General features: G+C 43.4%; 1 protein-coding gene across 2 annotated transcripts in view; it reads left to right on the forward strand.

The window, feature by feature from the left end:
* The first annotated feature begins 1,327 nt into the window (after window positions 1-1,327).
* The window catches only part of CHRNA5 (cholinergic receptor nicotinic alpha 5 subunit), a 59,355-nt gene continuing 47,675 nt past the window's right edge, over window positions 1,328-13,007 (forward strand). For both annotated transcript variants that reach the window (XR_003515504.1, XM_027568686.2), the window contains exon 1: window positions 1,328-1,614. Coding sequence is in view for 1 of the 2 variants with exons in the window: in XM_027568686.2 (XP_027424487.1) it covers window positions 1,488-1,614 (127 nt within the window). In the remaining variant the exon portion in view is untranslated. The remainder of the gene's footprint in view (window positions 1,615-13,007) is intronic.

Here is a 13,007-nt window from a genome sequence, read left to right on the forward strand (position 1 = left end):
CTCTGAGTTAGGCTCAAGCAGAGCAGCGTCATTGGACTTTATCTCCATGTTCCCTGTTGTAGTCTTACCTAAATTTTACCATTTACATTCTTTACAACCAGGTTTCTTAACAGACTCACTGAGTCTGGAGCTTGGTGTGAAATTCCTGCTCACAAGGAGCCTTAGAAGTGTCAACTCCATCAGGCTTTCTGTGAAGAATCAGTGAAACGCTCTGCCACTTAAGTTTAAAGTTAATTTGCCTGAATCTCTTCAGCCAAATGAAGCTTTCTAATCAATTATGAACAGAGAGGATGAACCGTAGGGTCGGGAGGGATTGGAGATGGCACCCTAGCAGTCTGCTCCCAAAACCAGGGGACGGGGGGAGTGGCTGTGTTTCTGTGTTTCTCACAGATGCTCGCAGGCTGGGCACACGGGGGGCGGGGGGTATGGAGGGCACTGCTTACAGTCTCTCAAAGATGGACACACGGAGGGGGGCGACCACTGCTTACAGATGCTTACTGCTGGACAGCCCGGGGGGGGGCACTGCTTATGGACACTCACTGCTGGACACACGCGGAGCGGGGGGACATTGGTTACAGATGCTCACGGCTGGCACACGGGGGGGTATGGAGGGCACTGCTTACAGTCGTTCAAGGATGGACATACGGTGGGGGGGAGCACTGCTTACAGATGCTTACTGCTGGACGGCCGGGGGGGCACACGGGGCGGGGGGTGCACGGCCTGTGCTGAGACAGCTGCGCGTCATTTCCACGGGCGCCTGAGGGAGGGTCCGGACTGGGCCCCCGGGACCCCCCGCCTGGTTCAGCGACTAGGGCGCTTCACCCCGGCGCCCTAGTTCCGCAGGCAGTTCTGGTGAGGACGCGGAATAACTTCCTCCTGTCCGCTGGGCGCAGTCTGTCCGTCTGCTTCCCCCAGTGCCGCGCACAGTGCAGACGTTAATTAGCAATGGTGATCACAGGTAGTTGGGGGCCTGCGCAGGCCGCCGGAGGCCAGAGGGACTGGCCAGGGGCGTCAGCCCGGGCCTTCAGCTTCCCGGGATTGGGCGCCCGGCTGCAGCCGCGGGCTTTGGGGCCCCGGGCCCGGCCAGTTCGGGGGCGGAGCCATCCGGGGGCGGGGCCATGCGCGGAAAAGGCGGAGCTTTGGCTCTAAGCCAGCTTCTAAGCAGAGAGGTGGGGCAAAGGCGGGGCCAAAGGCGGGCCGGGGAAAACGGAGGCGGGGCTACGGGCAGGCGGGCGGGGCCGGGGCAGGGCCGGGGCGGGGCCGGGCGCGCGAGCCTCCTCAGACGCCGCGAGCCCGCGGGAATCCTGCGGGCTGAGGTGGCCGCGCCGGCCCGGGACTGAGGAGCACGAGCGGAGCAGCCACTCCGCAGCAGCGCCGTTCCCCCTTGGCTCCGACCCACCTCCCGGTTTCATCCCTCTGGAGCCCGAGTTCCCTGCCCGCGCGGCCGTCGTGAGGCGGCCGCTTGCGTTCCCGCGCGGGGCCGGGCGATGTCTGCGTGGGGGTCCCGGCCCGTGGTCCTCGGCCTCGGGTCCCGCCCGCTCCGCCTCCTCCTCGTCTTTCAGCTGGTCGCGGGGCGCTGGGGCCCGGCCGGCGCGGGGGGCGGAGCGCCTGGAGGTGAGGCTGGGCGGCCGGAGGGCAGCCCCTGCGTTCGCCCTCAGAGCACCGGGCGGGGGTCGCGGGGCGGCCGGGGGGCGCAGACCGGTCAGGGGACCCGGGGAGGCATGGGTCCGGGGGGCGCAGACCGGTCAGGGGACCCGGGGAGGCATGGGTCCGGGGGGCGCAGCGAAGCCGGGAGGTGGGGCGCAGACCGGTCGGGGGCGCAGGGCGCGGGGTGGGGATCGCCGGGCGGCCGAGGGGCACGGGGCGGCGGGGGGCGGGGCTCACGGCGCGGGACGCGGATTGCGGGGCGGCAGGGGTCCGGGGTCCTGGAGGCACCGGGCAGCGGGGGTCGCCGGGCAGCGTCGCGCCGGTGCCCCAACTACGGCTTGCGCGGAAAGCCTTGGGGCAGAGGGTAGTTATTACTGATTTTGTCTCCTGGGGGCTTGAGCGAGGGTTCAGTTCGAATGCCCAGATGTGTTCATTCAGATCCTGGGCTTTGTGCCATGACCTGCGTCCCTGCTGGGTGACACAGCGTACTCGCCAATACAACTTCCTCAGTAACAGAGGCCGTTGTTCCCTAGCAGGGCTCACCTTTCGTGCCTTCGGCTGGGCTTCCCACGTTGTTCCTTTATTCACAGGCGAGCGTGGAGCTGCTTTAGGGTTAATACTAGGGGTCGAGACCTGACCTTCCGCCCCTGGCCCCTGTCCCCCCCCCCCCCCCCCCCCCCCCCCCCGTCCTGGCAGCGTTTGAAAATCTGCGCCGGCAGGTGTTTGTAGATTGCCAGGCAGCTGACTTCCCTGGCTGCCGGGAGACTCGTTTGCATCCTCAGTGCTGCCTTGGCCCCTGAGAGCGGGCCTTTTTTCAGCCTTCGGGATGATAAGATGTTCTGGACAGGAATAGAAACAAAGAAATGTACTTCTTCCAATTTCAAGTGTTGAGAAGATTTCAGAGTTCGTCCTCTCGATATCTTGAAGAAAAATACCATTTATGGAGCACCTATGATGTGATCTAAGCATAGAAAAGGGAAAAGATGAAAGCCGAAATTCACATCAGTATTTCAGTTTTTATGAGTAAGTTTCTTAAAGAGAGGAGGACATGTTATTCAGGTATAGGAAGAATCTTTTCTTGTCTTTCCTTCAGCTTTTTAAACAATGATTTCTGATTCTAGGAATTAATAATCTTGAAGACTAGAATTATTTATTGCAGGATGTATTGCTTATAGAGACTGAAGAGAATGTGGAGGTGATTTAAACACGTAAAGAAAATCCTGTGCTGAGAGTGTTATAACAGAAAGAAAGGGATGTGATGTTTGGGTCCAGACAAGCCTGGGTTCACATTATGACTCTGGTGTATCATATTCACGTGAACAAGTGCGTTTTGGTTAGCTTCCTTTGAAATAATGGGGATAATATCGCTTACCTCTGCGTCACCTTCAGAATTAAGTAATATGCGTGAAACGCCAGGTGCTGTGCCTGACAGTCTAGAAAGCGATAGTTTCCTGCACCTTTTGGTGAAAGTGGAACTTTTTTCATCTGTTTTACTATAAAACATTATCGTCAAGCATTAAATGGTGTCAGTAGCTTTGTGCTCCTGCTTGGTGTCCAGTGTCATATTCAAACAATCAGGGCTGATTCATTCCTCCTTTCTGGCCCAGTCTACTAGCCAAGCCCCCCCTTAAAATAACACCATGTTCTATTACAGTTATGCTTTCTCTTTGTCCCGCATGAGCTCCTTAACTGGAATTTTTTTTTCAATTTTAATTTCAGTATAGTTCACATACTCTCTTAGTTTCAGGTGTACAATATTGTGATTTAGGAATTCTGTACGTGACTCTGTGCTCACCAGGGTAAGTGTGCTCTTCGTCCCCACCCCCTGTTCCCCCCCATCGCCGCCTCCACCTACCCTCTGGTGACCGTCAGTGTGTTCTCTGTAGTGAAGAGTAAGAACTGGGATCTTATCCTGTGTGTCTTTGCATCTCTAAGACCTGGCTTATTGTAGGGGTCCAGTAATTGTTTGTAGAGGAATGAACAGAGTGGTAATGTCTCTCTGGACATTAGTTTACTCATCTGGAAAGTGAGGAGTCATTAATGGCTCCCCCCTCCAGCTCTGAAATTCCCAAGATTCTGTGTGCTCTTAGTAAGTGATCATTTGAAGAACAAAGTGATATCAAATGGATGATGGAATTGCACACTTGCTCCTAAATGTTGATGGCATTTGTGTATAACTGCCTTTGAGTGTAGGGTGGCTTACAGTACTATTTGGAGACCTGCCTCTAACCTGCCGTTTCCCTGGGCATGTAGCTTGACCTTGTTTTATTTCTCCTTCTTTAGAATGAGAGGGTGGTAGTAGATGTTTAGGTCCCTTCAGCCGTAATTGCTTTTATATTTACATTTTGTTGGTTTTGTGTTTATCTTAGAATTTTACTTTTTTAAAAAAGATCTTATTTATTTATTGGAGAGAGAGAGCCCGAGCAGGAGGAGGGGCAGAGGGAGAGAGAGAAGCAGACCCCCTGCTGAGCGGGGAGCCTGATTTGGGACCTGATCCCAGGACTCGGCTTCACTGATTGAGCCACCCATTCGCCCCAATATTTATCTTAGAATTTTAATAATCACTATTTCTTATGGTTTTCTGTGAGCCAATCCTCAGGGGAAGAAAAGTCTAGTCTGCCAGCAACATGGGTGGTGGAAAATTGCAGAATTTGAAAAGTGGTTCAAGAGGCAATTTTGTCTGTATTAAAGAATAGTGGGGCACCTGGCTGGCTCAGCCGGAAGAGTGTGTGGTTCTTGACCTCGGGGTCAAGAGTTTGACCCCACAGTTGGAGGGTAGAGGTTACGAAAAATGAATTAAGAACTTAAAAAAGAGAATAATTAGTACATTAAGATAATACCACCCTTTTTAACTGACCTGACCATGATTGGGGCAGTGATTAGTCTGTTATATTTCTTTGCTGTGTGACATTTTAAGTGGTTGAAACTTTATTTTTAGTATATATGGTAATAAGTTCTGTCATTAAAAGGGAACTACAATAATTATTTCATGGAAAATGAGAGCTATGAAAGATTTTTTTTCTTGTCACCTTTAGTTATTTTCAGAAGCTAACAGGAATACACACATAGTGGCTGTCATCTCTCCTTTTGTGATGGCATCCGAAAGAGTCTCTAGGTGCCTCAGGTCCTCAGGCAAACCTTTCACATTATTTGAAATTAAACACTAAACACACTCTATGAGCTAGATTGTGAGCACCTGGCAGGTAGGGTTCTGTCTGTATATTTCCTGATGTACCTGACTTACTAATGTAGCCTAGCAATGGAACTTTGAAAGGTTTTCAGTCATTTGTCAGAATAGGGCTTTTTTTTCAACCTATAATCTACAAATTAGATCTAGCAAGTAATTTCTTATAATTAGGATATGAGTTTTTAGCACAGTAATTTCAGTACAGAACATTTTTCTTTTAATAGTATTATTCTTCTCCCTTAAGAATTGGAATTATTTTTTTTCAGATGTAATTTTAAGTTAATATTAAATAAGTATGTCTTGACAATGTGAGTTGGCAAATATTGGAATAGTTGTTGAAAAAAAGTTTATAACTTGTTTGTTTAGAAGTCTGCTCTCCAGAACAGCATAGGTATAGTTTTAAAATGACAGTAGAAGAGATTATTTTAATGATCCTTTTCTGCTCTTTAACTAAAATTTTAATTTAAATGGTCTGTTTCCATTTTGAGGAAGCATGATATTGTTTCTCCTAACTGTATTTAATTCAGAAAACTTAAGCTTTTTCTTAAGTGGAATTATAAAATAAAGACTTTAACCAGTAAAAAGAGCAACTAAATATGAATATTTGAATTCTGACAAAAAGGATAGCATGAACTTTTATTTTTGAAGCATGTATTGCTTCTCGGCCTTTTGGCTAAGATCAAGTGTATTTTTGAAGCATGTAATCTAATGTTTTGACAGTCACACAAACAAATATTTGCACCAAAGTGTGTTAGGGGCTTTAATAGAAACATGCCAAGAATAACAGACTCCTGAGGAAAGTGTGGTCAATTCTCTACAAAACAGTCCCTCCACCTCTGGGCCTTAGAGACCCGGTTCTTGCTCAAGGAAACGGGCTCCTCTGTTGTCCTGTCCAGTGCTGCTTACTTGTCCAATGGCAGAGCCTGGAATATGGCCACGCTAGCTCTCCATTGCCACGTCCACACCATTACCTTTTTTTCTTCCCCTTTGAAAAGAACATTTTTTTTTTCCCTAGCAGGAGTTTACAGGTTTAATGCAAAAAAAAAAAAAAAAAGAAAGAAAGAAAGAAAGAAAAGAAATTGGGAAGTACACACTCATACACCATTATCTGTAAGTACCAGCAAGTTGCTGCTAACAATGTGATGTTAGTCCATCCAGATTTTTCCCTGTGCATGTGTGGTTTCCTCTGCTGTGTGCAAGCTTTCTAGGATAATGTAGTCCAATTTATTTATTTTTTGCTTTTGTTGCTTTTGCTTTTGGTGTCGGATTCGGAAAATTATCGCCAAGACCTGTGTCAAGGAGCTTACCACCGATGTTTTCTTCCAGGAGTTTCGTGGTTTCAGATTTTACATTCAGGTCTTTAAACCATTTTGAGTTAATTTTTGTGCATGGTGTAAGAAAGTGGTCCGGTTTCATTCTTTTGCATGTGGCTGTCCAGTCTCCCAACACCATTTATTGAAGAGATTGTCCTTTCCTCCTTGTATATTCTTGGCTCCTTTGTCCAAAGTTAATTGACCATAGAAGCATGGATTTATTTCTGAGCTCTTTATTCTGTTTCATTGATCCATGTGTCTGGTTTCATGCTGATATCATACTGTTTTAATTACTGCAGATTTGTAATATAGTTTGAAACCAGGGAGCATGATGCCTCCAGCTTTGTTCTTTCTCTCTCAAGGTTGCATTGACTATTCTGGGTTTTTATGGTTCTGTATAAATTTTAGGATTATTTGTTCTATTTCTTTGAAAAATGCCATTGGAATTTTAAGAGAGGTTGTGTTGAATCTGCAGATTATTTGGGGTAGTATGGACATTTTAACAATATTCTTTCAATCCATGAGCATGGAATATCTTTTCATTTATTTCTGTTGTCTTCAATTTTTTTAATGTCTTGTAGTTTTCAATATATGGGTGTTTCATCTCCTTGGTTAAATACATTCCTAGGTATTTCTTTTCTTTTGATGCAACTGTAAATGGGACTTTTTTTTTAAATTGCTCTTTCTGATAGTTTGCTATTAGTATATAGAAATGAAGCAGATTTTTTTGTGTGTGTTGATTTTGTATCCTGCAGCTTTACTAAATTTGTTTATTCTCACAGCTTTTTGGTGGAGTCTTTAGGGTTTTCTATATATAACATCATGTCATCTGGAAGTAGTTACAATTTTCCTTCTTCTCTACCAATGTGGATACCTTTTATTTCTTATTCTTGCTTCATTTTTCTGGCTAAGACTTCCAGTACTATGTTGAATAAAAGTGGTGAGAGTGGCCATCCTTGTCTTGTTCCTAATGTTAGGAACAAGTTGAGTATGGTGTTAGCTGTGGGCTTTTCATATATGGCCTTTATGATCTGGGGGTGGATTTCCTCAGTGTCCACTTTGTTGTAAGTCCTTATCATGAATGGATATTGAAGTTTGTCAAGTGCTTTTCTGCATCTATTGAGATGATCATAAGATTTTTTTAAAGATTTTATTTATTTGAGAAAGAGACAGAGCACGAGCTGGGGCAGGGAAGAGGCAAAAGGAGAGGGAAAGGAGCATATGATTTTTATCCTTCATTTTGTTAATGTGGTGTATCACATTGACTGGTTTGTGGATTTTATTTGGGTTCTTTCTCTTTTTCTTTTCGGTAAGTCTGGTCAGGGGTTTATCAATCTTATTAATTCTTTCAAAGAACCAGCTTTAGTTTCATTGATCTGTTCTACTGTTCTTTTGGTTTCTATTTCATTGATTTCTGTTCTGATCTTTATTATTTCTCTTCTCCTGCTGGGTTTAGGCTTTATTTGGTGTTCTTTCTCCAGCTCCTTTAGGTGTAGGGTTAGGTTGTGTATTGAGACCTTTCTTGTTTCTTGGGAAAGGCTTATATTGCTATATACTTTCCTCTTTGGACCACGTTTGCTGCATCTCAAAGATTTTGAACAGTTGTGTTTTCATTTTCATTTGTTTCCATGAATTTTTTAAATTCTTCTTTAATTTCCTGGTTGACCCATTCATTCCTTAGTAGGATGCTCTTTAACCTCCATGTATTTGAGTTCTTTCCAACTTTTCTCTTGTGATTGAGTTCTAGTTTCAAAACATTGTGGTCCAAAAATATGCAGGGAATGATCCCAATCTTCTGGTACTGGTTGAGACCTCATTTGTGGCCCAGGATGTGATCTGTTCTGGAGAATGTTCCATGTGCACTAGAGAAGAATGTGTATTCTGTTGCTTTGGGATGGAATGTTCTTTTTTTTTTTTTTTAAAGATTTTATTTATTTAATTGACAGAGAGAGAGAGAGAGACAGAGGGAGAGGGAACACAAGCAGGGGGTGTGGGAGAGGGAGAAGCAGGCTTCCTGCCGAGCAGGGAGCCGGATGCGGGGCTCGATCCCAGGACCCTGGGATCATGACCTGAGCCGAAGGCAGTTGCTTAACCAACTGAGCCACCCAGGCGCCCCGGGATGGAATGTTCTGAATATATCTGTGAAGTCCATCTGGTCCAGTGTGTCATTTAAATCCTTTATTTCCTTATTGATCTTTTGCTTAGATGATCTGTCCATTTCATTGAGGGGGGTGTTAAAGTTCCCACTGTTATTGTATTATTGTCAATGTGTTTATTTGATTTTGTTATTAATTGGCTTATATAATTGGCTGCTCCCATGTTAGGGGCATAGATATTTACAATTGTTAGATCTTTTTGTTGGATAGGCCCTTTAAGTATGATAGATAGAGTGTCCTTCCTCATCTCTTATTACAGTCTTTGGTTTAAAACCTAATTTGTCTGATATAAGGATTGCCACCCCAGTTTTCTTTTGATGTCCATTAGCATGGTAAATGATTTTCCACCCCCTCACTTTAAATCTAGAGGTGTGTTTTGGTCTAAAATGAGTCTCTGGCAGACAGCATTATTGATGGGTCTTGTTTTTTTATCCAGTCTGATACCCTGTGTCTTTTGATTGGGGCAATTAGCCCATTTACATTCAGGGTAACTATTGAAAGATATGAATTTAGTGCCGTTGTATTGCCTGTAAGGTGACTGTTACTGTGTATTGTCTCTGTTCCTTTCTGGTCTATGTTACTTTTAGGCTCTCTCTTTGCTTAGAGGACCTCTTTCAATATTTCTTGTAGGGCTGGTTTGGTGTTCGTAAATTCTTTTAGTTTTTGTTTGTCCTGGAAGCCTTTATCTCTCCTTCTATTTTCAATGACAGCCTAGCTGGATACAGTAGTCTTGGCTGCATATTTTTCTCATTTAGTGCTCTGAATATATCATGCCAGTCCTTTCTGGCCTGCCAGGTTTCTGTGGATAGGTCTGTTGCCAATCTAATGTTTCTACCATTGTAGGTTAGAGACCTCTTGTCCTGAGCTGCTTTCAGGATTTTCTCTTTGTCTCTGAGACTTGTAAGTTTGACCATTAGATGTCGGGGTGTTGACCTATTTTTATTGATTTTGAGGGGGGTTCTCTGTGCCTCCTGGATTTTGATGCCTGTTTCCTTCCCCACATTAGGGAAGTTCTCTGCTATAATTTGCTCCAATATACCTTCTGCCCCCCTCTCTCTTTCTTCTTCTTCTTTTTCTGGGATCCCAATTACTCTAATACTGTTTTGTGTTATGGTATCACTTATCTCTCGAATTCTCCCCTCGTGATCCAGTAGTTGTTTGTCTCTTTTTCTCACCTTCTTCATTCTCCATCATTTGGTCTTCTATATCACTAATTCTCTCTTCTGCCTCATTTATCCTAGTAGTTAGAGCCTCCATTTTTTTATTGCACTTCATTAATAGCCTTTTTTATTTCGACTTGGTTAGATTTTAGTTCTTTTATTTCTCCAGAAAGGGTTCTCTAGTATCTTCTATGCTTTTTTTCAAGCCCAGCTAGTATCTTTATAATCGTCATTCTGAACTCTAGTTCCAACATCTTACTAATGTCTGTATTGATTAGGTCCCTGGCAGTCGGTACTGCCTCTTGTTCTTTTTTTTTGAGGTGAATTTTTCCGTCTTGTCATTTTGTCCAGAGGAGAATAGATGAATGAGAGAACAAAATGCTAAAATACAACCCCAGAAAAATATACACTAATCAAATCAGAAGAGACCCGACACCGGGGGGAAAAGAAAGGAAAAAAAAAAAGAAGAAGAAGAATATGATCAGGCTGATGAATAGAACAGAGCCACACACTAGAAACTGCATCCCAAAATTTTAAAGAAAGAAAAACTTATATATATACAAAAATAACGGTAAATATGATGAAGGGATAGAATATGACTAAAGATGAAAATTAAAAAAGATTTTTTAAAAAGGAATTGATAAGAAGTTGGTTGAAAAAAGAAAGAAAAAAATTTAAAGAAAAAAAGGGAGAGAATGCGATCAGGCGGGAGACTAGTACAAAGCCATACACTAGATTTAGGGTATATTTTGGTCTGTTAGAAGAAACTGTATCCCAAAATTTTGAAGAAAGAAAACATATATATACCAAAAATAAGGTTAATACGATGAAGGGATAGAATATGACCGTAAAAATGAAAATAAAAAAAGATTTTAAAAAAGGAAAGTAAGATAAGATGTTGGTTAAAAAAGGAAAGAAGAAAAATTTAAAAAATAGAAAAAGAAAAATGAAAAGAAAATTTAAAAAAATTAACTTTGAAAGACTAAAGAATCATGGGGAAAAAGCCATGAATTCTCTGTGCTGTATTCCCCTAGCGCTGGAGTTCTCCCGTTCTCCTTGATCTCCTTTTGATTGGGGCAATCTCCTTGATCGGTAAACTTGGTCTTGGCTTGCTGGCTGTTTGTGCTGATCTTCTGGGGGAGGGGCCTGTTGCCATGGTTCCCAAATGTCTTTGCTGGGGTCGGAATTGCCCCACCCTTGCCGGTCCCGGCTAAGTAATCTGCTCCGGTTTGCTCTCGGGAGCTTTTGTTCCCTGCAAGCTTTCCGTACAGCTTTGGAGGATGAGAGTGAAAATGGCGGCCTCCCAATCTCCGCCCGGAGGAGCCGAGAACTCGGGGCCCCTCTCCTCAGTGCGGCCCCAGAGAAAAGCAGTCAATCACTCCTGTCTCCCCAGTCTCCGGCCGTACTCCATGCTCACCTGGCCTGTGACTGAATGTTTCTATCTCTGGCACCCGACCCTGTGTGGAGTCTCCAAACCGAGCAGATTCTTGGGGTGTGCTCCTGCGCCGCTCCTCCCGGGAGAGGAAGGGGAGTCTCCCCGGATCTGCCGCTTGTTGGGCCCCTGCTCAAAGAGCAGTGGCCTGACTGTGCGGCAGATCATGGTTTATGGGAACCCCGAGCTGAGAGCCCGCGCCTTGGCTCCGTCTTTGCAGCTGGCTTCTCCGCTCCGATACCTGGGAGCTCTGCCATGGTTTGTTGGATTTTAAACTGTGCTTGCATCCCTGGAATAAATCCCACTAGATCATATTGAGTGATCCTTTTAGTGTGTTGGTGATTTGGTTTGCTAATCTATAATTGAGGATTATTGCATCTGTGTTTATCAGGGATATTGGCCTGTTAATTCTCTTTTCTGTGGCATCCTTGTTTGGTTTTTTGTTTCAGGCTAATGTTGGCCTCATAGAATGAGTTCAAAAGTGTTTCTTTCTCTTATATTTTTTGGAAGAATTTGAAAGTTTGAGAAGGATTGATAACAATTCTTTGAATGTTTGGTAGAATTAACCACTGAAGCCATCTGGGCCTGGATTTTTCTTTTCTGGGATGTTTTAAATTACTGATTCAATCTTCTTACTAGTTATCAGTCTGTTCAGATTTTCTGTTTCATCATGATTCAGTGTCCATAGGTTGTGTGTTCCTAGGAATTTATCTATTCTAGATTGCCCAGTTTGTTGGCATATAACTGTTTGCAATAGTCTTTTATGAGCCTTTGTATTTCTGTGGTATCATTTGTAACATTTCCTGTTTCATTTCTGATTTTATTTATTTGGGTCCTCTCTCTTTTTCTCTTGATGAGTCTGGCTAAACGTTTGTCAGTTTTGCTTATCTTTCAGGGAATCAGCTCTTAGTTTCATTGATCTTCATTTTATTTTTTAGTCTCTTTTCATTTATTTCTTCTCTGATCTTCATTATTTCCTTCCTTCTAACTTTAGGCTTTGTTCATCTTCTTCTGGCTCCTTGAAGTGTAAAGTTAATGTTGTTTGAGACTTTTCTTGTTTCTTGAGGTAGACATTTATAGCTATGAACTTCCCTCTTAAAACTTTTTTTGCTGCATCCCACAAATTTTGGTATTTATATTTCCATTTTCATTTGTCTCAGCATTTTTTGATTTCTCTTTTGATTGCTTCTTCAACCCATTAGCTGTTTGATAGCATGCTGTTTAATCTCCACATATTTGTGAATTTTCCAGTTTTACTCATGTAATTAATTTCTAGTTTCCACACTGTTGTGGTCAGAAAAGATTCTTGACATGACTTTAATCCTCTTAAATTTATTAAGACTTGATTTGTGGCCTACCATATGATCCATCCTGGAAGAATATATATTCAATTGTTTTGGACAGAATGTTCTGTACATATCTAGGTCCGCTGGTCTAATGTGTCCTTTAATACTGGCATTTCCTTGTTGATTTTCTGCCTAGATGATCTATCCATTTATGTAAGTGAGGTATTCAAATGCCTTACTATCATTGTATTGTTATCTATTTCTCCTTTTAGATCTGTTAATATTTGCTTTATATATTTAGGTTCTCCCAAGTTGGGTGAATAAATATTAACAAATATTACATCCTTTTTGGGGGGATTGTCCTCTTTATCGTTATCTAACAAACATATTTGTCTTTTTAAAAAATTTTGTTTACTTATTTAAAGTACACTCTCTGACCAACATGGGGTTCGAACTCACAACCCAGAGATCAAGAGTCACAGGCCCCCCCCACGTGAGCCACCCAAGCACCCCCATATTTGTCTTTTATTACAGTCTTTGTTTAAAGGCTGATAGAAGTATAACTGCTGCAAGTGTTTTTGGTTTCTGTTTTCGTGGCATCTTTTCCATCCCTCACTCTCAGTCTGTGTGTGTCCTTAGATCTAAAGTGAGTCTCTTGCAGACAGCACATAGATGGGTCTTTTGTTTTTAAATCCATTCAGCCACTCTGTCTTTTGATTAGGGAATTTAATCCATTTACATTTAAAGTAATTATTGATAGGTATATACTAATTGCCATTTTGTTAACTGCTTACTGATTGTTTTTGTAGTTCCTGTCTTTTCTTGT

The sequence above is a fragment of the Zalophus californianus genome, chromosome 6 (assembly GCF_009762305.2).
Source record: "Zalophus californianus isolate mZalCal1 chromosome 6, mZalCal1.pri.v2, whole genome shotgun sequence".
In the NCBI taxonomy this organism is placed as follows: Eukaryota; Metazoa; Chordata; class Mammalia; order Carnivora; family Otariidae; genus Zalophus; species Zalophus californianus.